General features: G+C 39.2%; 1 protein-coding gene across 14 annotated transcripts in view; it reads left to right on the top strand.

Moving 5' to 3' along the window:
- The window catches only part of PBRM1 (polybromo 1), a 66834-nt gene extending 46427 nt beyond the window's left edge, over positions 1–20407 (top strand). For 6 of the 14 annotated variants that reach the window (XM_074879490.1, XM_074879495.1, XM_074879493.1 and 3 more), the window contains 7 exons: positions 201–411; positions 4460–4661; positions 8746–8904; positions 12692–12847; positions 15221–15291; positions 16502–16718; positions 17238–20407. In XM_074879490.1, the coding sequence (XP_074735591.1) occupies positions 201–411; positions 4460–4661; positions 8746–8904; positions 12692–12847; positions 15221–15291; positions 16502–16718; positions 17238–17410 (1189 nt within the window). In that variant the 3' untranslated portion in view covers positions 17411–20407. Of the gene's footprint in view, positions 1–200; positions 412–4459; positions 4662–4735; positions 4935–8745; positions 8905–12691; positions 12848–13825; positions 14029–15220; positions 15292–16501; positions 16719–17237 lie in introns of those variants that run through there. The other 8 variants (XM_074879500.1, XM_074879499.1, XM_074879504.1 and 5 more) reach the window with 5 other exon arrangements.
- Positions 20408–23710: the final 3303 nt, after the last annotated feature.

Raw genomic sequence — 23710 nt, 5'->3', positions numbered from 1 at the left:
GAAACACTGGCCATAAACACTGAATGATTTCTGCTCAGTGTTCTGAAAGGAAGCACGGGCACATCCTGAGCAACCATTATTTCCATGTTATTCCATGATAAAGGAAGAAAAGTTGGTTTACTCTTCAAAAATATGTGCTATCTCCTGTGAAGTATGAGTGTATTCTCATCTGCTTTTTGTCTTCCTCCTCCACCTTTCAGAAAACCCATAGTTCCTCAGAAGGAACCATCTCCACTACTGGAAAAGAAGATTCAGCAGCTAGAAGCAAAATTTGCTGAGTTGGAAGGAGGTGATGAGGACATGGAAGAGATGGGAGAAGAGGAAGGCGATATGACTGAAACACCTTCTATGCCTCAGCTTCAGACCCCGTTAGCTAGTGAATTGGATATAATGCCTTATACTCCACCACAGGTAAGGGTCTTCCTTGAGAAACCTTTACATCTTTACATTCTGCATTTTTTTCCCCAACCCAAATAAATAAAAGAAACCGTAGCATTTTATCATATACACAGAGGAGTTTTATACTTCAGTTTATGAATCTATGGAATAAATTACACGGAACCATTCTGTCATAACTAATATGATACCCAGGTGATAATATGTAAGTCCATGAAAATATTTGTCAAGGAAATCATTCAATTGAGGAAAATCTAGGGTACATTTTTGTATGATATATTAATGTTATTTTTAATTAGTAGGATTTCAGTGACACTTGTTCAGAAATATCAGGTTCTTATATAAGGTTGGGATGTAAGGGTCTAATTGTAATTCTCAATTTACCTAATGCCCATTTTTAAGATTTTGCTTAAATTTTGAAAAAAACTAGCATTTTGGGTGTTCCGGTTTTGCTACATTTTTAGAAAATGCTGAGCATCATCCTCAAACAAACAAAAAAAAAAATCACTTTTTTAGTATTGCATTACCATTCTTACTTGGAAATAAGAACTTGTTAAAAAAGTTAGAAGAACTGGATATCCTAGAAGCTTTAGTATTAATTTTCTGATAAATGGGTAGGAAGTAAAAGAGGAATCATGTGTGGTTATATGCTGCTTGAATGCAGAATGAGTCGTTGCTGCTGCTTAAATGGAGGACTTTTGATCCCCTTTCCTCTCTTGCTGTGTTTCTTACATAAGCCCTGGTATTTTTATGTAGCTGAGTATTGAAGCAGGGTGAGGAACTGCTTTAACAGGAAGTTAACCTAACGAAAAAAGCTTGTTTGCAACTGGATTAAACCCTTTTATCTGTCTCATCACATTGCCACATCCAAGCTAATGCCGGCATTAAAGAGGCAATGGCAGTGACCAGATGGGAACAGGAGAGAGTTGCAGACACTTTTGTAACCAGCAATATGGATTTCTGCCATATTACATTGACTGTGAAGTGACAATCTTATTGGTAGTTGAAGAAAGGATGTGACTGCTGGATAGAAGTAACTGCCTTTGGATGTCATGAAAAAGAGTTGATGAAATTGAAAGCTTTAGCTTGGTTTGATTGTGATTTTTGCCATGCAGGCAGACCACCAAAAGGACTTTCCTGTGCAAGGTTGTCTCACTGCTTTTGTTTTAACGTGCTGAATTTCATAAGTAGCGTGAAAACTCTTGCTGAGTATTACAAATACAAAGCATGTTTCCAGCATTAACCAACTAATGTAACACTTTAGGAAGGGGAAGGTAACTTTTTATAAATCAAACCATTACCATTGTTAAGCATGGGAGTGCTGAAAGCAGTTTAAATAAGGATCATTGGACATTAAAGATGCCCGCAAACTGACTTCTGCATCATTCACTGTCTTGATCTCCTTTGCTTTCTGTCTTTCTATATAGCTGTGTTTTGCTCAGATTCCCTTGAGAAGTTTTATTTAAATACTAATATATAATATCTCTTTAAAAAGCCAGATTGATACTTGCATTATTTTATCTTTTTAAACTGTTCGTAACGGGACAGTCTTGCAGAGCTTTCAGGATAACTGGTGAGAAGTTGGGCTCAGTGGATATATCCAACACACATGTATATATATACCTTTAGACAGATGTGAACTCTGAAGTCTAGAACTTGAAGTAAAATTAAAAAAAACACAACAAAAAAACCCAACCAAAACCCAAACAAATAAGGAAAACTGAAAAGGATCAGTAGCGATGGGTACTAAGAAGTGAAGGATGATACATAAGTGCCCTGGAAGGTTCCTGACACCGCTGAGTTGGAAAGAAAAGACATGCTGTGTCTGAGCTGGCATTCAGAGCACAATTTAACTCTGGTGGAAAGATAACTACATATAACACAGAAACAAACTTTCTTCTTCAGATAATATGTTCTGTCTATGTCCCAAGTGAAAAGTGTCTTTTTGAACAGAGCTCCTAGATCAAAGGCATGTATTTGCTTCATGTTCTCTTAAACATACAGAGTTTTAACAACTGTTAAACCCCAGAACTTCTAAACATTTTTTTTCTCCTGATAACAAAGAAGCTCTTACTACACCTAAGGATAAAAAGAGTCAAGACAAATGAGTATGTGGTATTGTGGGGCTTGACAAATAGGTGGATGATGCTCTCCTGCAGTTTGCTGTGAATCAAGTCAAACCTAAAGAAGAAAAAGATGTGCAGCTTCATGTTTTGCTTTAGCAGTCAGTATGTCTGAGAAAAGGCATACAAGGGGGTCCTGGTTTATTTCTTCTCTTAGCACATCTAAAACTGAATATGCAGTTATCTGACTAAAATGGAAAAGATTCTGTTCATTTAAAAATGGTTGTATTGGGGATGTAAAAGAATGGAGAATACAAGAACCTAATTCAGAATTCTTACAGTTTCTCAAAGTCCTGTTTGCCCTTCCAGACTGATGGGTAGGCTTTTATGTTAGATTACTGTTACCAAAACTGTTGCAAGCACTGTGAAGGCAAAACCAGATTATAAACCTGTAGCTATCTAAGTGCAGATGTATAAAAGGCCAAATATATCATTACATTTTCCTGTTTCTGAACTGAGAATTCTCCATCTGCCAATGTGGGCTTGCCTGAGAAGCCAGGATGAATTGTACGTGCCTTGTGTCTCATCCCAGAAACTGCATGGAGTTTTCTTCACTTCCTCCATCTTACAGACAAACCTAGAAGACTACCTTCCAAAAAGAGAAGTGTTGTCTTCAGGTTCATAATGAAAACATTAAGGGTTGATTGCCATTTAAATATTAATACAGTGAAGTTTGGAATAACATGCAAGTATGCCTCAGTTTATCCACTGCCTGGCTTAAATTGATGAGCAAGACTTTTTAAGCATCTTGGTATTGCTGAAGCTTTGTTTTTACCTGAGAGAATGTTGAACTGTGGGGTGAAAGTGTCAAGTAGAAGGAGTTAGGAACACGGCCGAAATGTCAGCATAGGAAGAAAACAGTTGGATATATTTTTCTTTCATTTTTTCCCCAACAGGTATTTGGAATCAATTACACTTTTCAAGATATAAGAAATTTGTAATGTTTGGGATATGAAAAAGGCCTTTTGAGGGTTTAGGTATGATAATACATTTGTGGTCCTTATTGATCAGAATATGAGTGTATTATGGTCTTCTGTGACAAATATAGGTGGAAGGAGCCTTAAAAAGGGGGCTTCCAGCTGTGGTATCTCAGTGATGGTCAGAATAGGTTAAATTTTTTGATGTGTGGAAACATCAAGGAGCTCTCAACAGGAGCATCCATGGTGGAAAAAGCAAAGAAGCAGAGTTTTTGTTACTCATCAACATAAGAATGTGATGTGAACCTGTTGTACAGCTCAGCAGTGATAGCAAAACTGGGCTTTGGTTCTTTCAGGGAGAAATGGCTATTTATGTTATGAGAGGTTAACACTGGAGAGAAAGGAAAGTCTGGCAGGCAAAGCAGACAGCATTTAGGGATGAGAAGAGTGGAAGATGGAGCCAGGGAGGTTAGGGGTTACGAAGACCGAGGAGGAAAGGGGGAAGCATTTTCCTAAAATGTGCAATGGCAAACAGTTTTACTCCACTTGTGTTGGCAATATTTCTGAACAGCATAATGGATGAAATCTGTGACATAACACATTTACTCTTATTCTCTTCTGGCCTTCCAAATATTCACTTATTTGCTACTCAGCCTTAGTCCTCTCGTTCAGTTTGGAGTGATTTTTAGCTAATAGTAAGCATTCTGTGTTATCTTACTGAGAATTTTTTGAAGACTCAGTTATAAAGGTGGCATTATGTATGGAAGGGTTGAAAAGCATCAGAACATTGTGATTTGTTTTTTTCCTTCTCCTGTGTGCATTTCATAACTGTGTATATGCTCCTGTCATGCATCAATAGATGCAGTCTCTCTTTAGGGGCTGTAAGGTTGGATGGTCCTTATGCAAATATTTTCAGGAGAAATGCGGAAATATTTTAAAATACTGTTTCTTACAGATTTGAATCTTGTATGTCGAGAAGCTTCTCTTTTGTACACTTGTGGTCATAACTGCTTTTTCTCACAGTCCACTCCCAAGTCTGTTAAGGGCAGCACCAAGAAGGAGGGATCAAAAAGGAAGATCAACATGAGTGGGTACATCTTATTTAGCAGCGAGATGAGAGCTGTGATTAAAGCTCAGCACCCAGACTACTCCTTTGGAGAGCTCAGCAGGCTTGTAGGAACTGAATGGAGAAACTTGGAAGCAACAAAGAAAGCAGAATATGAAGGTAAATAAAAACTAAGATGCTAAACTCTTTTCTGCTTTTTTTTCTTTCTCAATGTGTTCATTAATGTTATTCAGATGACGGGTTTAATTAAAGAAGATAGTTATGCTTGTGTTCTGGACGTACTTTAAAGAGAAGTTCATACTGAGAAATGAGTGAAGAGGAACAGAGAGTATGTTTAAGTTATGTAACACACAACTGATAATTTAAATGTCTTTGCCACAAATAACCGAATGAACAAAGACCAAGAAAATGGGGACAAATTAGAAGTAAAGGGGCATGAAGCCCCTGAGCTGGAAGTCAGTTGGAAGAATGGTTTGTGAAAGTTTCCTTAACGGAGCACTGAGGGTAATTTTGGACAAGAAGCTCTTCAGAGCTGTAGCAGCAGGTAAGAAGGCTTACAGCGGAGCGGGAAAAAGTTCTTTGATTAACAGTATTTAGAATCCTAAAAAGCTTTGGTAGAATAAAATCAAGGATATAGAATCTGTTATGATACTGTAAATTGACCTCTTGTTCAATCTCAATATTAATCAACTGTTGTAACTGATTTTGCTGAGAGATTTCATATCCTGAAGTAAGCCTAGGAATATTTCATAGGCATGAGATACTTTAGACCTTCCTTTCCTTCTTTCCTTCTTTCCTTCTTTCCTTCTTTCCCTCTTTCCTTCTTTCCTTCTTTCCTTCTTTCCCTCTTTCCTTCTTTCCCTCTTTCCTTCTTTCCCTCTTTCCTTCTTTCCCTCTTTCCTTCTTTCCCTCTTTCCTTCTTTCCTTCTTTCCTTCTTTCCTTCTTTCCTTCTTTCCTTCTTTCCTTCTTTCCTTCTTTCTCTCTCCCTCCTCCCTGCCCTCCTCCCTCCCCCACCTCCCCCCTTTTCTCTCTTTGTATCTCTCTTTCCCTCTCCCCCTTCCTCCTGGTGACTGTGTTTCAACTTTATTTGATTAAATAAAACACAATGATCCTTAACAGTGGGCCCATACCGAAGCCAAATATGTTGACTTAACATCCATAGTTATTATTCTACTTAATGATGTGTCAACACTTCCAATATAAAAACCCATTTTTTTTTAAGCAACTGTTGCAATTTTATTGGAAGAAATTGCTACTTTGGATAGGAAAGTTTCAACACCCTGGAAAGTTATTGCCCAATTAAGTTATAACTTTGCTTTTGTAAAAATGAGATTTGATAGGTTTTCTGCATACTCATAACTTAAAAGCAGCTTTGATCTTCAAACTAGAAGTTTGCATGGTATCACTTTCCACTCTCAGCTGCCTCAGTCCTTTCTGAATTTGCAGTAGTACCTCTTTGCAGTACTGGAGAGTAATACAGCACCACTCAGCTATGTGCAAGTTTTCTTTGCAAATGCTGTGAAGGGAAATGGTAATGCTCTTCCTTTGTGAAAGTATTATGGCATTACTTTTTTCCTGTTGTAGTTTCCTTTTACACCCTTCTAGATGCATGTGGTATCTTTTTATTGACAGATCCCTCCTCACAGCCTAATTCTTAAGCAGTAAGATGTCATCGCTTCCTAGCTTAGAGCAGCTTGACGTCTTGCAGTTCTGCAGGAAAACATAGCTGTAATGTGATGGTAGCGACAGTATCTGTCCACTGTGTTAATGATTGCCTACATGCTTCCATTTTAATCCTCTCAATTAAAATTTGCCAAAGCTTTTGGGTTTTGGGCTGCAGTTTCTCTGGCTTGGTGTCTGCCCAGAACTACACTTAATTTTATTTGGTTTTGAGGGGTTGGGATGGGGTTATAAAGCGTCCAAACTGTGTTTGCTTATGACCGGTGAAAGGAGAGAAACTCCTTCCACTGTGACGAGTCAAAAATCACGTGCTCTCTAGTGTGGATGTGCACCAGGGAGCAGGGAACGGGCATGGTTTGACATGTCAGTGAAAAAATGCTTTTCCATGTTCTGGTGAAAAGTAGTTTGCATTTTAGATCCATTTTGACCCACTGAAAATTTCATTTGGTATATGTGCAGGGTAATAGTTGTTGTTTTAGCAATATTTGAGCAAAGAACAGGTTGCATTGGAGATGCCTGGAAGGCTAACTGCACTGTGAAAACTCCTCAAAATAAAATAAAATAATGCATGGATTGAGGTAAAGGCCTGTTTTAACAAAAAGCTCTGTTCAAAGTGGAAGGTCTCTTTCCCGTCTCTTGAGATGTGTTAGAAATGTTTGAATGATCTCAAGTGCTGGCCTAAACAATTTGGGTTTAGTATTGAGTATTATGGTGAATGCTCAAGGCTGAACTTTTAGACACCTGCTACGGTTCCCTTTTGGCAGTGTTGTTTCATCTGTTAGTTCCGTGGCAGTCATGGCTTTCATAGAGGCTAGGTAAAACTCAAGTACTGTCCTACATCAGGTCCTTCTTCAAAGCTCAGCACTCTGAGGTCTGATAAAGCTGACACTTAACAGTAATTTCTCATTCATCAGAGTGTCTCCAGAACTTTTGCTTTTGTCTGACCATTTTTTTTAGCTGACCAAAAGTAAGTGAGAGTCAGAACAGCTGCTTCATCTTTTCCCCAAATGCTTGCTCTGCTCTGAAGAGGATTTTTCTACTTCAGGATCTACCTTTGTCTTGTGTATTTTGTGCTCAATCACATATAAGTTGCCTGTAGTAAATTTAGGAGTTTCTGTGCGTCGTCATCTCTTCCTGAAATGACAGAAGTGAAAAGAAGGAAGGAAATTACTTTGGAAATTAAACTGGTCTTTCAGTGCATGGAGGTAGCACTAGAAGCTGCACAAACAGATTCTACAGGAGACAAAAGCATGATAGACGTTCGAAGTCATATACTAGAGAAAATGAATAACATTGGCAGGATGTACTTAATCTCCTTGATGAACTTCTTCTTAGCCTTTGTTTGACAGAGGACCTTGTTTGCCGTTTTAGTGGCAGTTTTCATCTTTCACCAACTGCAAGAGAACTTCTAGCCCTGCGTTCATTGTTATTAAAATTTGCTGGAGATGTATGCTGCATTCATTTATTCTTTGTTGTTCCTCATCGCGTCAGTCAGATACAACGTTCAGAGTAAACAAATCAGCAACTTGCATGCCCCCAAAGCACCTTGAGTGGGCATTCAGTATATCCTTTTTTGTTTGCTTGGGTTTTGTTTTTTTCTTTCTTCTTCCCATGACCTTTTACCCTTCCCTTAATATAAAATTATCCTCTGGTCAGATCCCCCTGCAGTAGATCTTTTGTTCTTGCAGTCACAGTGAGAAACTTGATTGAGATAATGACCACATTCATCGTACAAAGGACACACATGGCCTCCAGTGAGCAGCACAATGTGAGTTAGACATCTTCAGAAAAAAAAAAGAAGGAAAAAAAAAAAAAGAAGGAAAAAAAAAAAAAGAATTAGTAGCTCAAAGGGGACCAAACGGGGAAAATGTCAGAAAGAGGCAGAGAAAAATATTTTTGGTTCATCAGACTGCTGCTTGTTATGTTCCAAACACTAAGGACCTATCTACACTAGGGAAACTTTGCAAATGCTTCCCAACTTTGCCACCATTTTTCAGCTGCATCAGTAGTAAAATATATGGGGAGCCCAAGAATAAACGGGCCACCGGCTGGCACTATTATCTGCTATTTGCATCTTATTTTAGGGCACGTCTGGTAGACATGGTGCTTAAAATTCCTGCAGCAGCTGGTAGCGGATCTAAGTGAGAGCTGCTGGCCTTGGCTGCAGCTGGTTTAGCTGGGCCAGTGGTGTCAAAGGAGGGAACGTTTTGCCATGTTTTCCTAGTGCGGACTGAGCCTAGTGCTGGACTGCTGCTTCATGTTGGTAACACTGGTGTTATTATCAAATTTGTTCTTTGATTTTTAAATTTTTATTTTATTATTTATTTATTTATTTTTTAGAAAGAGATAAAACTTTGTGGAATATTTTTCATGAAAGGTTCTCTCAAAGTCTTAGCTGCAGCCACATGAAATCAAATCATATGCTGTATAAAAAGATTCATCTGTTCTACTTTATATTTGACTAAACTATGCCAGTGTTTGACTAGTCCTTTTTAATGAACAGATAATATTTTGAAATTCTGGGTTACAAAACAGAACTGAAAATCTAAAATACTTTTACAGAGCGGGCAGCTAAAGTTGCTGAGCAGCAGGAGAGAGAGCGAGCAGCACAGCAGCAGAATTCCTCCCCCCGGGCAGGCACTCCTGTCGGGGCTCTTATGGGGGTGGTGCCGCCACCAACACCAATGGGAATGCTCAATCAGCAGTTGACACCCGTTGCAGGTAAAACGTAGGAGCTATGACCATTTTTTCCTCATCCACTTTATCAACCCCCTTCATAACTCTGAACACTCTCTTGGGTCACTTTGTTCTTACGGAAGAAAAAGCTCAACCTCTTCAGTCTTTCTTCATAATGAATATACATAACCACAGTGGTAGCCTGGTAGTCCCACATTACTTGCTTCAGTAGTGAGTAGCCTGTTGAAAATGTAGGGAAAAAGGGTCCTCCTTGTGCAGTAGTCCTGTTCTGTTTGTGTGCAGTCGTATTTATTCACTCTACTTTGCAGAGTTCATGTTTAGCCCTGCTATGGCAGGAGGGGAGCGAGCTAAATAGTCTTCTAGTGCAGGCAGCATCAGTGGAAGTGGTGAAGTAGGAAGCAAATTATTACTTTTTTTAATTGTCAGGAAGGTGAGAGGCAAACAGAATCCAAACCAGATTTTAAATCCAAGCAAAAGCTTTTACAGAATTGTCGATTAGACACCAGTAACTAGAGCAATTTAGGATCTAGAGCCATTGCAGAAACAAATATGAAATGCCAACATTGCTGGTTTATCAGGTGATTTTTCAGAATAGAAGTGAGCTTGGAGAACTCTTCCACGAGGTCCCTGTTGCTGGGTATTGTGCTCGTTAGCACTTGTGTTCATAGGGAGTATGTTCGGAGTAAGTATTTTCAGTATCAGATCTGAAGACAGTGTAGTCCACTGGAGATTCTTGTATGGGAATCAGCCATACATCAGTGAGAAAGTGAATTGGTTATGACCTGATAGGCTGTTTTCTTTCTCCCCTTTCTAATTAAAATAATTAGATTACTTCAGCCAAGGTCAAAATAGCGCCGAGTAGGTAAAAATGAGTATTTGGAGAGGGGTGGTTTTGAGTTTTGGGGTTTTTTTAACTTTCCCTTAGGCATTCCAATTATTCCATTTATTTTTTTGTCATTTTTCTTTTTGTTTCCTGTCTCATAGGCTGTGGCCATATTTAGAGCTGACAGCCTGAAGTGTTTTTCATCACAGTCTCTAAATCCCTTTTCAGTAAATAGGCTGCATGGATGTTTAAATGAAGGCACATTCCTTATTTGGTTCATGGTCTCCAGATTACAAAGCATTTGTTTACGCTGAGTTGCATTTTTCTTTTGTTTTTTTTCACTTTGTTCTTGATAATTTTCCTCTGAACTGTTTGCAGTTGGTGTGTGTTTGTGTGGGTGTGTACACATCTGTACTTACATTAAGAAAAAGAAAAAAGGAGTTCTCCAGTGCTGATCTCTTTTGTGAGTAACCTATTTCAATCTAGAATATGTAGAAATACCATCCTCTTGTGGTTGCAGTTTCTTGCTTTGGTTCTTGGTTTTTTGGCATTGAGTTACTTGTCCAATTTTTTGGAGGTAGGTGTCGATGGGCAGTAATACTTACTATTAAAACTTCCTTAAAACTTTTCCAAAAACATGCATACTGCAAACTACACATGCTAACTTCCTGCGGCAGCCTCTTCAAAAGCAAACCTGTATTTAAGACCATCATCTTATTCAAGCAGTTAGACATTCAAGCCTCTTCACTTTGGCATTGTGAAATACTTCCTTTAAGTAGATGATCAAGTGGATCTTTTTAAATTCTTTTTAATTTTGTGGCTCATTTCAAAAATACCGTCTTTCATCTCTTGGTTTCCACAAGTCTAACTTAGAGGTATCTTACGCTGTTGAGACCTCTTTCACATCCTTCTCCATCATTTGATTGGTTTTCTCTAGTTCAGATAACTTCTCCATCGCAGAAGCTCATAGAACTTCTTCATGGCTCATGGGTCCAAGAAATCTGGATGCCTTCTGAGATGCATTTCTCTTAGCGCTCAGCGCTCTAGTTTCTTGTAAATTTAGGCATTACAAAAGTTTATTTAATCTTACATTGTTATAGTAAAAAATGGGAGAACAAGTAATTTTAAAGACATCATAAATCACATCTGTGGGAGCTGGAGATATTTTGCCCATGTTTACTAGTTTAAAATCAAAGTGGTAACTCATACATGGGGTATGAAAGTGGCCGCTCTTACAACCTTGTGATGAGCTACACGAACTGGTTTCTCACGGAGATTGGATGACAACTTTATTAATGCAGCCAGTTGTTCAGTGAGTATTTTATTTCAAAATGTAGAAATGAGCTTTCATGATTGATAAATGTGGGTTTGTTTCATTGGAGGTGTTTTGTTTGTTTTAAAGCTTCAGATGTGTATGTAAATGCATTGAAGATATGATTGCAGCTCGGGATGCACTGGAAGTACCAGGCAGTAGCTACAGTAAAAGCTCTTTATTCTAGGGATGCTTTTGCTGATTTTCTTCTTTTACTTTTTCCATTAGAAATATGGATTTCAGTTATGTTAAAGAGGTACAGATGAGCTTCCTGGTATTTGAAATGGGTACCGAAGACCTATTTAATAAGTATCAATCTAGATGTCCTGTGGAAAGTGAAGGTTTGAGAGAGAGATACCAGGTTTTTTGTTTTCTTGTTGTTTGCTCCAAGCAAGCTTTTGGAATTTTAGGTTTCTCAGCTTTGTAACTCTTCCTGAAGAAGTGACAAATTCAGCTTGGATTTTGTAGCTGCTTGATCTGTTTCGATCCTGAGCTTGTGACAGCTTTGTTTTCAGTCAAAGCAGGGGTGAGTTTTTGGCCAGTCTTATTCCAGAAATCCCTTTTCTGAAAGTTTCTTTTATGAGTTACTGGAAGTGTGGCAAAGACTCAGTAGGTGCTTTCTTGGAACAGACTATAGAAGCCCCAGCAGTTTTGCATTTCTAAACTTACCTCATCTCTCTAGACCTGCTTCTGTCCTCTGTCATCTTTTCATTGTCTTTCCAACCCTTTTCCTTGGTTACCTGGCAATGCATCCATTTAAATTAAAACAGTCAAGGGACAAGCAAGTTACATTACAGAGCCTAATAAACATAGTGCAGTTAAATATTGTGTAGGTTCACCTCATGGATAGCAACAAACTTGAACCAAAACCAGAATAAGCTCTAAATTGTCTTCCCTCACATGCAGAAAACTAAATTTATGAGTAGCAGCACAATACCGTCTTCATCGTATCATTGATTTTCCTATAAAGACACCTTGAAGACATTGACAGTGAAATTCTGTGAGGGACTGCAGGTGCTCCTTGTAAGTCCTTTTACTTTGATCTAGTGCTGTGAGCGTAAATTACTGCAGCCCAGCACATCCAGTGCTATCAGGTTTAAAATTTTAGTTACTTCCTTAGTTCATACTGGAGATGGTTTAATAAAAATCACCTGTCACTGCCATTAGGTTTAAGTATGTGAATGTCGTAGGGCTTTTGTATTTTGCATAAGCACTGCAGAAAAATGTATAGGTTTTTGTTTTTGTTCCAGTTGGGTTTGGTCTCTGAGCTAGCCCACATAGCAGGGCTGTACATGAAGCTTGTATGGTTAGTGTTGTGTTTGTAATCTGTATGCAGATGGCAGAGCTTTAAGCTGTATTAAAATTGCTTGCGTTAGTAACATTTAATTGTGGCTGAATTTATTCCTTGTGTTAACATATCTGAATATTCAGCATTTATTGCCCCATGAGAAACATACAAATACACTAAATACTAATTCATCAGAGGTATAGTGTTTCATATTTATAACTTTATTTTTAATTTTTGTTCATTTTTGCAAGATACTAATTGTAGTATCGTAGTATCGTCTTGCTGTACTAAAGGTGCTTTTTTTTTTTTTGTGGATAGTGCATGTCTTACTGTGTAGATCATATTGCATGTTATTGATGCATGTTTGAAATTTGTTGTGTCCTTCAAGGCATGATAAGTGGCTATCCACCGGTGCTGCCACCTTTGCAGGGCCCAGTTGATGGCATTGTTAGCATGGGCAGCATGCAGCCACTTCACCCAGGGGTGCCCCCACCCCACCAACTTCCGCCAGGTATGCCAGGCATCCCAGGCATCCCACCACCCGGTAAGAATGTCATCCTCATTCGCTCAGTATTTCATTTTCATGTACTTGCCATTTAACCAGTTGTTACAGAAATTATCTGCAGCTTATTTTCATCATAGCTTTTGTTTCTGAACATTGCAGGTTTGTTTAGCTGCAGCACACACAATGCACTGCTGAATATATGAGGTATATGCAAAATGTTGACAGAATGGCATGTCCAGTAAACTGACAGGGAAAGGTTACTGGAGAACATGATGCTAGTTTTGCTCCAGCCAAAAAACTTGACAATTGTGCTTGAGTTTATAAGAGGTCTGAAAAGCTGGAATCAGTCTATTCATATCTTTATGTCATTTGAACATCATCCTTCCACTCCTCCTTTTCTTATTTAAAGTGGGATTTTAAATGAAATTTATTGCTCTCATTCCTTACTGAACTCTTTTTCAATATGTTAATGTTTATCAGTAGTCAGACTGCACTTAAATGTACCTGGTCATTTAAGACCCCTTGGCCACTAGAGCACAGTGTTCAGATTAAACCTTGTTGACACAACAGTAACTGGAAACATTTGGGGATAAGGTGAACTCAGTATACTATTGTGGCCAAACTTTGAATTGATTTTTGAGAGCGTATCTACTACATGTTTGCCACTTTTTTGCCATACTTTTGATGAAAAGTGAGGCTGAATAAAACATAAACATTTTTCCAGTGTTAATGCCATTAACATGTCCCCATTATGGGGAAAAATGTTGATCTGCCCTCTGATCCTGTTTTCTGCTGATTCTTTCAGTTCTTACCTCTGATAACTCGTGTGCTTATTTAAAAGATGTGTATGCCATATGTTCAGCAGTTAAACAAGCTGTGGACAAAAGTGCTCTTGTTGGCCCTACCCCACTTGCAACTGTGTTTATCAGAAGCTCTGTTAAGGAGATTTTATCTGTGTGTAAATTTTTTTGGGTTGGTTTGCGGATTTTTCCTTGTTTTTTTTTTTAAATCCATCAGTATTAGGTGTGCAGCTTGCATCTTCGCTGGTGTGTAAGATTCACCATAATGTCACATAGAGGGAGTAGGAAAACGGCTGTGTGTCTGTGAGCCTGTCTCCGACTCACCAAGGCAGTGACAAGTAGCACACATCAGCCAATACAAATGGTTGGGAGGTGAATCCAGGACAATGCATTTCTTTGAAGAGTTTTTCCCGCTGGAGAGGTGGGCTATATGTATGGTGTTTAAAACTGAGAGGATATGGATTAGGGAAAAAATAATGCCTAGCAATGGAGGACCACATGTGAAGTGGTGCTAAATCGGGTGGGGTGGGCTAAGGGTGAAGCCATGCTCTGATGCTGGAAAAGTAAGGGTGCCCTCCTCCAGACTTCTGGTTTGTACAAAAAAAAAAATCCGTGCCATATTCCACAACTTGTATTATCAATGTTTTTCCCAACTTATGACTTGCTGTTAGTACAGATGCGTTTAAAATGGGGGCCTAGATCAAATGGAAAATGCATTTGAAATATGCTTTAGTGTGCACAAAGCAGTGACACATCTTTTGATCACTGACACAGAAATCTGCATGCAAATTAAACCCTCAGGCAGAGCATAGTTAGTTTGCAGCTTTTCCAATGAATGAATATGAGAAGTGGCATACACAGAAAGAAAAGCAGCAGCACGCGTAATTTTCATTTTTTCAGACCAAAGCATCTGTATGTAAAATATCAGGAACTGCATGACTCTCGTTTAGATTTGTAAATTTTTGTATGTAAGGTTGACAGGAGTGTTTTCTGCTGCACTCTGTGCAATAGGGAAAAGCCTCAATATGTTTGAGAAAAACTAACAGTTTTTATTTTTTAAAAATTTATTTTAAATGTTCATTGGTCTCATATATAAGGCTATTTAAGCTTAACATGCTAATTGTGTTTTATATTAGTGAGATCTAACAGAATTTGTGCAATGGCTTGGATTTCTTCCTGCTGTGAATGTATTTTATAATACTGAACACAAGGAAATGTTAAATGTTACTAAAGCAAACCATCATTTCCTTTCTTAAAGGATTTCAGGAAGATCCTGTCAAGCCAAAGGCACATATTATAAATTAAAAGATTTAGCCTGGCAATCACTAAGTAATGTGAAAAACCCCTGAAAACCGAAAATTATTCACTTTGCATTTCTTTAATTAAATTAATTCAACAGGCCACATATCAATGTTTGGTAGTTGTCATGTTGGTTTTTTTTGTTTTCCATTCAGAAACTTCTAAAGTGGTTTTTTTATTGGGGGAGAAGGGGATATTTGAATGTTATACACTTGCTTAAAATAACTGTGAGCAATGATATCAAAGCATAGAAGACCAAAGAGGTATTTGTCACTGCTCTGAAATAAGACTAATTTTATATTTTGAAATATAGGTGTTATAGGCCAAAATGTGTCCCCCATGGTAGGGACCCCAGCGCCTGGAGCAAGTCCTTTTGGACAGCAGGTGAGTCGTTCTTGCATTATTTATGAGGCTCTAAGGCTCTGAATTAGCTTTTGAACATCTCAGTTAAGACAAGTAGGGATTCACATAGCCTTTCCCAGGGAGAACATAAATCAAATGTACATTGATGTATTTAGAACCAGTTAATATCTTACACTCAGAGTGTGTGTCTGTATTTGTTGGCTGGATTGTTATTAGACTGATCAGGTTCTGCCCAGTGGGATAACTTCTGCAGTATAAGCAAGATTGTTTTGTTTTGTTTTCCTTCCACTGAACTAAGAGGAGTCATTTCAACACACTGTTGAGCTGCTGATAATTTAGGGTTTGCATGCTTTGGTGATGCAGAGATGATGCTGTCCACTTTCTCAGCCGTACCTCTCAGTAGGTAAAAACTGTTTTGTTTGCTCCCATGTTTCACAAACTGAAGAAGCAGATGTTCATCGGCAGTTCAGAATTTGTGAGTTTGGGTAACACATGATGATCAGATGTTCCAGTGATTAATACAGATGAAGTGTTCAGCACACTTCCAGTTTATTGACTAAATTTTTGTGTCGTAAAGAGAAATGTGATTTTGGTTAGAGGGTGTGAAGAAAACTGGAAGTTGAGTGAGAAAGTAGTAAAGTGTGTATGTCATGACATTGAGTTATTTCAGACCACAGGATATCCGTGCTAAGAGTTCTCAGTACTGCTTCTTAATCACGATGGTGGGAATTCTTCTGTGTGACTATGATTTATTTGTGTGCCTGCAATTGTTGCCTGACAGTGATTAGCATTTATTCTGTGGAAGTATCCCAGTTGTCCAAGGATCAGGGTCAATTTGGAGTAGATGTTTTAGAGAGAAACGCTGCACTTCAAAGACCACATGGTTTATGATCAAATTAGAGAAAACATGAAATAAAAATGAGGCAAAAGGAGTAATTAAGGGTAATAGGAGGGAGGATAAATGGTGATAGTAATGAGAATATTTTTACATAGATTAGACATATGAGCAATGTTGTCTGTTAAATATGAATATGGTTTGTTTGCACGTCCTCTCTCTCTGCATCTCGGTGACCCCAAGTCCTGGATGAAGTGAGCATCTTCCAGAGAAATTACGCCTTTGCTCATAACCTGCTTTGAAGCTCCAGTGTATGAGGATGACCTGATGCACAGATGCAAAGCGGCTTCCCTGCAGTTCCTCAGAAGTGATCTCTCCATCACTTTGTCTTTGCAGATAGGAATCCTTGGCCCACCGGGACAGCAGGCACCCCCTCCGTATCCCGGCCAGAGCCCAGCGAGTCAGCCGGTTATGCAGCAGCCCACAACTCCCATGTTCGTCTCCCCTCCACCAAAGACACAGAGGCTTCTTCATTCTGAAGCCTATCTGAAATATATTGAGGGGCTTAGTGCTGAATCAAATAGTATTAGCAAGTGGGACCAGACCCTCGCAGGTAAGGCTTTTGATACCGAGTGGGATGTTTCCAGGCAGAACACACTTGTTTGTAACAATATTTTTTGCTTGTATGGAAAAATGCTAAATAAATCTGCTGCTTACTTAATAAAATGTACACATGCAAGTAATTGTTAAAAACAAATCAGCAGACTGGGCATATATGTGTTATCAGCAGGCTAATTCCATTGATGTTGTATAAATCTAAGAATCAATTGTATGGGCTTTAAATACTAGGGGTAAAAGTTATACTATAGGATTATATTCACCTTTTTCTAGAAAAATTGTGGTGAATAGACGTTGGAATGGGCTGCCCAGGGCAGTGGTGGAGTCCCCATCCCTGGAGGTGTTTAAGAGTTGGGCTGACATAGCGCTGAGGGATCTGGTGGAGTTGAGAACGGTCAGTGTGAGGTTAATGGTTGGACTGGATGATCTTCAGGGTCTTTTCCAACCTAGATGATTCTGTGATTCTGTGAATATCAAAGCCAGTAGATAATCGGACCATTTCTTGACCTTCCAGCACGAAGACGAGATGTGCACTTATCAAAAGAACAAGAGAGCCGACTCCCTTCACACTGGTTGAAAAGTAAAGGGGCTCATACCACAATGGCCGATGCATTATGGCGTCTGCGAGACTTGATGCTACGAGACACCCTTAATATCCGTCAGGCGTACAACATAGAAAATGTTTAGTCGCATAATTGCTTCTTTCTTTGATACCGGCATATAAGGAGTAAGGAGTTTTGTGGAACAATAGCTGTTTTAGTTACTGGGTGGGAAGAGATAACCAACAATAATTTGTATTGCATTTTACTGTACATTGCAAGACCATTTTTATATAAGGACACTTTTAATAAGCATATTTCACTTTTTGTTATATTAAGTTGACTTTATCAAATACACGGATTTTTGCATATGTTTCCTTTGTTTGAAAGGCGATTTCATAATTGGTTAAGTGTAGTCAAGGATTCATCTTTCTTATACTTTATTGCTGAGAATATGATGCCATTGTTTTTATATAAAAGAAGAAAAAAGAAAACAAAAGTATTTACAGATTGATACAGTGGAATGTGAAATTAGTCATAGTTTACATCTTAGAAGAATGTGTGTACATGTGCTTGTGTGTGCTAGCCACTTCCAGCAGAAATCTCGCTTGGATGTGAAAGGGAGGATCTCTTAAAAGAAGTTAAAGGTAAGATGTGCATTGACACTAGGGAAAAACGACATTTCAAGTCAATACCAAGGCAGCTGAGTGGGCCACAGCAATCATGGAAGTGCTAGTGTGGACGGGTCAAGGGTGTCTTGACTGCTAATGTTGTCCAATCCTGTCCAGTTATTTAATTGTGTAGCCAAGGCCGTTGTGATCCTAAATCAGTAACAGAATACATGTGCTGGCATGCCCTTAGAAGGTGAAATGTTTCATCTACCATGACCTGCTTTGGGGGTTCTGTGATGTCCCTAACACCGAGCAGTGGGAAAGGGACACTTCCTCCCTAAGCAATTCTGTCTGCATGTAGGAGAGACATGCAGAACTTCAAACCAGTTCAGGTCTTGGAAGGTAAGTTAGAGGAGAAAGAAATTCGTTAGTGAAGTAACGTGATGTTTTTAAATTCACACGTGTTCTGTTCATGATCGGGCATTGTAAGACATTTTTGTGTGCTTTCTTTAAGTGTATTGATTCACCTTAATGAAAGTTTTGCAACACAAAATTTGGGAGAAATTTGACACTTTGAAGTAAAATACTACTGTATGGTATGTGTAAGTTCAGCATACCTAGTACGCTGGAGAAAGAATATTTTCATTGCAGCCTTCAGAGGGTTTGGGGGTTTTTTCTTTCTTTTTTTTTTCTTTTTTTTTTAGCTAAGTAAGGTGGGTATAGACTCTTGCCAAATTTCAGAGTTGTGACTGCCTTCTGCTAAAGGCTTACCTGTCCTCATAACTAATCAACCTTTTGGACTGCAAGGTTATTTGTTTAAAGGTAAATAATTTCATATATTTAATTTTAGAAAAGTAATTAATACTTTTGGATTGCATTAAGTAACTGGGAAAGATATATTAATTTGAAAAAATTGTTGGCAGGAATGTGGTCGCTGCAACTCAGTCCAAAAGAACTGATTTACTGATACACTTCATCTTACTGCTAGAGATGTTCATCATGTGAAATGTTTTTTAAAATCTAATAGTACAGAACATTTTTATTTGAGTACATTTGGCAGAAGGCTAAATTATTTTTCTTCGAATACTGGATATCTTGGGTTCTGTTTTGCTGATGTAATTAATACTGATGAGGGAAGTGACATGTGCAAGTACAAACTGTTATTTAATTTTACTGGCTAATTCCTCTCCGTCTCCTATTGCAATCCTCCAGTCATTGCACAGAAAACCATGTAATTACAAATAGGCACTTAAGGACAGTTTAGGTCAGATGTGCAATGGATGTGAAGAAAATGGAGCTGAGCAACATATAGGGAAATTACAGTTTTGAACTCTACAAGTAGCACACCTGTGGTACAGAAATTCTTTACTGGCCTTTGTAAATGACCAAGTTTATTAAATAAAGTAGAAACTGAATAGTCTTAGACCACCCCCATATATACAGTATCATCTTAAAATGTGTTTAAATTACCATAGGCTTTGCAATTTTTAGCCACAAAGACAGGACGTTGAAGCGAATCAGGCCGCAAATCCTAGTTTTTGAGTATTTGGAACTACCATGGCTTGTACTAATACACCACCAGATTCTCCTACTTCTCAGCATTAACAAAAATTACACCAAAGAACCTGGGATGGATTTTAGTTAAGTTATTGTTTTATTTATTTTCATTTGAGGACTGGATGGGACTCCCTTTGGAGCCTGTATAACTCAGATGTTTAATTTATCTGAAGGTCAGTGATGAGCAGACTTGCAGCACTGGCTCTCTCCTGCCTGAGCAGCTGAAGCCCTACTTTCACTGCTCTTTCCGGCCCAGGAGCAAGAGATTGGAAGTGCAAAGGAAACCTGGGTCCTCCCGCAAGGCAGTGCAGAGCACTACCGCTAAGCCACTGGGCTGGCCCTAATCAATTATTTTAAGCTTTATTTATTTCAAAATCGTGTCTCTGTATATTGGAGGCATTTCAGTCGATTGCAGTAAAAATTAGGATATAATGGCTACAGTCTAGAATTCAAAACCAGCAAAAGAAACTGTTTTCTGACTCTGGTTTAAAAAAAAAAAAAAAAAAAAGACATGTCTGTCTGTCTCTCTCTTTCTCTCTCTGGGTGTTTGAACCCCTCATTTGTTTTCCACTGCCGTTCATTGTACTGGCATAAACAAAACTTTCATATTAAAATAAAAGTATGTATGGGAAATGGTTGGCTTCTGTGAGAGTGGAAAATAGATTAATCTAGGACCGGTATTTTCGTAAACCAGTTGGAGACAACTAATAATTATTTGTTCTCTTCCTTCAGTCCTTCCCTTCCATGAGAAAATTTACTGTTTGTGTAAAAATTCAAAACGTTGATGTTGGTGACTTTTTTTTTTTTTTTCAGCGTATGTTTTTGGACCTGGTTAATCCATGCTTGGCTTTTCATTAGATCTTGTACTCCTGAAGGTTAAGCTGCTAACCAGGTTTATAACATGTATGTATCATCACTTTGTTTACCTGAGTCTTTTTAATTTGAATAAAAATAGTTTGCAAAGTGTTTTGGATTAACCAGGTTTGAGTGTCCCATCAAGACTTTTGGTAAGATTTTATTTCAAGTAATTTTGGCTGTTGCTGATTCAGATTTTATCAAGTCCTTGGTACGTGCGTGCTTGTGTGTGGGTAAAGAATCCTTTTTATATTGTCCTGTGTATTGCAAGATGTGCCTGGTAGGTGCTAAGAACAGTGATTCTGAAAAATGTGGTTGAAAATTGAGCCATAAGGACCATGAACAGTAAACCTTAAAAAATATGTGACACATTGGGAACAAGCTGAGTAGAGATTATAAGATTCAGTCAGTCCCAGTTGCCTCCACACTGATTGCTTTGAAAATAAATAGCCTTAATTTCATACTGGAAGGTAAGCTGGTTCAGGGCTCTGTTTTATGTAGCTATATAATAAAGGAAATGAGAACAGTAATATGCAAAAAAGCATCTTTTACACAGTAAAATTAAAAACCAGAATAGAAATTTTCTTTAATACCACAAATGGCCAGAATAATTAAGTGATATCAATCTCTCGAGTCTCAAGGTGCCTCTGGCATATGATTTACAAAGAGCTATTTAAACAACCAGAACAGATAGCATTGTATTTAATTAACATGCATTCATGTCTTGGACCTGGGGGATAAACCCTGCCTGTCATGCAGTCTGCAACCTTTACAGAACTTCCACCTGTCTAAAATTTGATGGTGGATGGTGCAGTTGCAGAGAGGAGACTAATTCTAATCATCTTCCACATGTTGTTTGCTCAGTCTGAGATACTGAAGGTCATCCATAGATGTACATATTCCTCTCTTGACTGCAAATGCATTGGAGCGGTGCTTGCTGGGTGCTTTGAACATAAAGTAAGAAATGGGATCTGATTCATTGATATATGTGAAATTTTCTGATTAATAAACTAAACTTCATATTCCTTTTGCTTGCTGCATTTTCCAGCAAGTCTAATTTTGACCATCATACAAAAAAAAATCCCAAGGGGACAACTGCTGCAGTGCAGTAGGATCTGGTGATCTTGGATAAAGAGATTCTCAGTGTCCATCAGGCCTCGGAGATACAGTGGTCTCCTACAGTCACTCCTTCCTGCGCCAAGAGGGATCAGAAGTCCAGAGCAGAAGTCTGGCCATGCAGATTATCACCTGTTAAGGAGGCAGCAGGAGAGACATGAAAAGAAACAGAGAAGAATGCACTGAATTGCACTGCAGAAGCAGCAAGTGGTGCGGCTCAGCCCAGGTTAAGCTAAGCATGGACAAAAATGGTGAAGGATGGTTCATCATGAAGTCTGTGCAACTCTCTATACAGGGAGTGCCCAAATTCAGTTTCCAGTGGATGATTTTTGGGAGGACTATAATTAATTCCCATGCAAAGCACCAACATCCAGTAACGGTTCCAAGGAAATTCCTTGGGACCAGTTGTCCCACCAGTGCGTGTTGCAGATTTTTGCATCTTTTTGGAAGGAGCTGGGGCTGGCCATAACCAGAGCACAGGGACAGTTTTGTATCTCTGTATGAAGTCCGAAGTGAAAGCTCACCTCCACTGAAGATAGTAAAAGTTTTGCTCCAGAGAAGAATTCACCAATACATAACACATGGCTATTTTTTTTCCTTTTTCTACTCTTGAAAAGCTGGAACAAGACTGTTGCACCCCTGTGCCAGGGAGAAGTACAGGCTGGGCACACACACACACTTCATTTACCAGGACGTCTTTTCAGTACTTCTCTGTCTGGTCACAGGTCTTTCAGCAGGCAGCATCCTTCGGTGCACAACAGCAGGGAAATGATTAATGAACAGATTCATTCTTTTCACAAAATCATTCTGAATCGGCAGTGAAATTGTCTCCTCTCTAATGCTGGAGTGATGAGCAGTGTTGCTCGTACGTAAGTATTGCTGTTTGTTTGCAGATGACTATTTATTGCTGCTGCTTTACTGAGTTGAAATTTTCCATGCTCGATATCTATATGGGCCTGACTTCCACACTTTGGAAAGCTTTCAGCAGCAGTGCTTTGCTAATTCTCAGAATCGCCTGCTGCAGCCACTGCAAAGTGAACACATGAGATGGCTCTTTGTAGATGCTGAGCTGTGTTCTGGGCTGACACCAGCTGAGCTCCCTGAAGGAGGAATGGATGTGCTCAACCCCAGAACTGGCAGGGGCTCAGCAGCACTTAAAATGAAAGCTGTGTTCCTGGCTTGCTCCCGCAGTGCCTAAGAGCAGCAGTGGTGTGTTCCCAGCCCAGGCCTGAGCTCCAAGCGGAAGGAGGGTTCTTGCTTCCTCCCCATTGCCCACCACCAGAGGAGACAGACTCGGGGAGGGGGGGGAAGCTGGAGGACAGGAGGGAAATGGGGAGGTGAGACCCAGAAAGAAGATGGGAAAGAGATTGCTGGGGAAGGCAAAGAGCACAGAACTAGGAATCAACAGGAATAAAACAGAAACCAAATGCAGACCTTGGTTGTTGAAGATTGGGTATAAATTAATACTAAGTTAATGTTGCGCCAGGGAAGGTTTAGACTAGATATTAGGAAGCATTTCTTCCCAGAAGGGGTTGTTAGGTGTTGGAATGGGCTGCTCAGGGCAGTGGTGGAGTCCCCGTCCCTGGAGGTGTTTAAGAGTTGGGTTGACATAGCGCTGAGGGATCTGGTGGAGTTGGGAACTGTCAGTTAATGGTTGGACGAGGTGATCTTCAAGGTCTTTTCTGACCTTGATGATCTGTGATTCTGTAAATCCCCAGGGGTGCTCGATACTGCAACCGGCTGGGCACTGGGGCCTTCCAGCTGCTCTTATTTCCAGCGTTAGTGAGAGACTGGCAAAATCGGAGAATGCAGAAGGATCGGTACTAGCATCTTCATTGTGGGATGAAGACTACAGTTCAGATTTCTGAATGTCAGGCTTCGTCTTCTGTCATAACAGATCTGTGTTGCTTGAAATTGTACAATGCCAGCTCGGAGAAGGATTTTATTCCTGCACTGGTCACAAAGACCGGTGCCACAGAACTCCCTGACTCCACACTTCTGATGAGCGACTGCAGCCTGTCTCACTGTCTGTTTACCTATCTGGAGACACCTAAGATACCTTCCAGACGTGCCTGGTGCTCTCAGCTGCAAATGTGAAACAGTGCTGCAAAATAAGCAAGAGCTCTGAAGTGAAAAATTAGACATTGACTCACTGATGTCCATGAAACATTCTGCTACTATTATAGGAGTACTTAAGGGAAGCTACAGGAAGTTTCCACACCAGGCTCCTGAGTACTGAAAAGTAACTAGGGCACAGGGCTATTTTTAAAAAAAAAAAAAAACGAAGATACTGAAAAACTTATTTGTTC

Source organism: Strix uralensis, chromosome 10 (genome assembly GCF_047716275.1).
Source record: "Strix uralensis isolate ZFMK-TIS-50842 chromosome 10, bStrUra1, whole genome shotgun sequence".
In the NCBI taxonomy this organism is placed as follows: domain Eukaryota; kingdom Metazoa; phylum Chordata; class Aves; order Strigiformes; family Strigidae; genus Strix; species Strix uralensis.
This window is presented reverse-complemented; position numbering and strand designations above follow the sequence as displayed.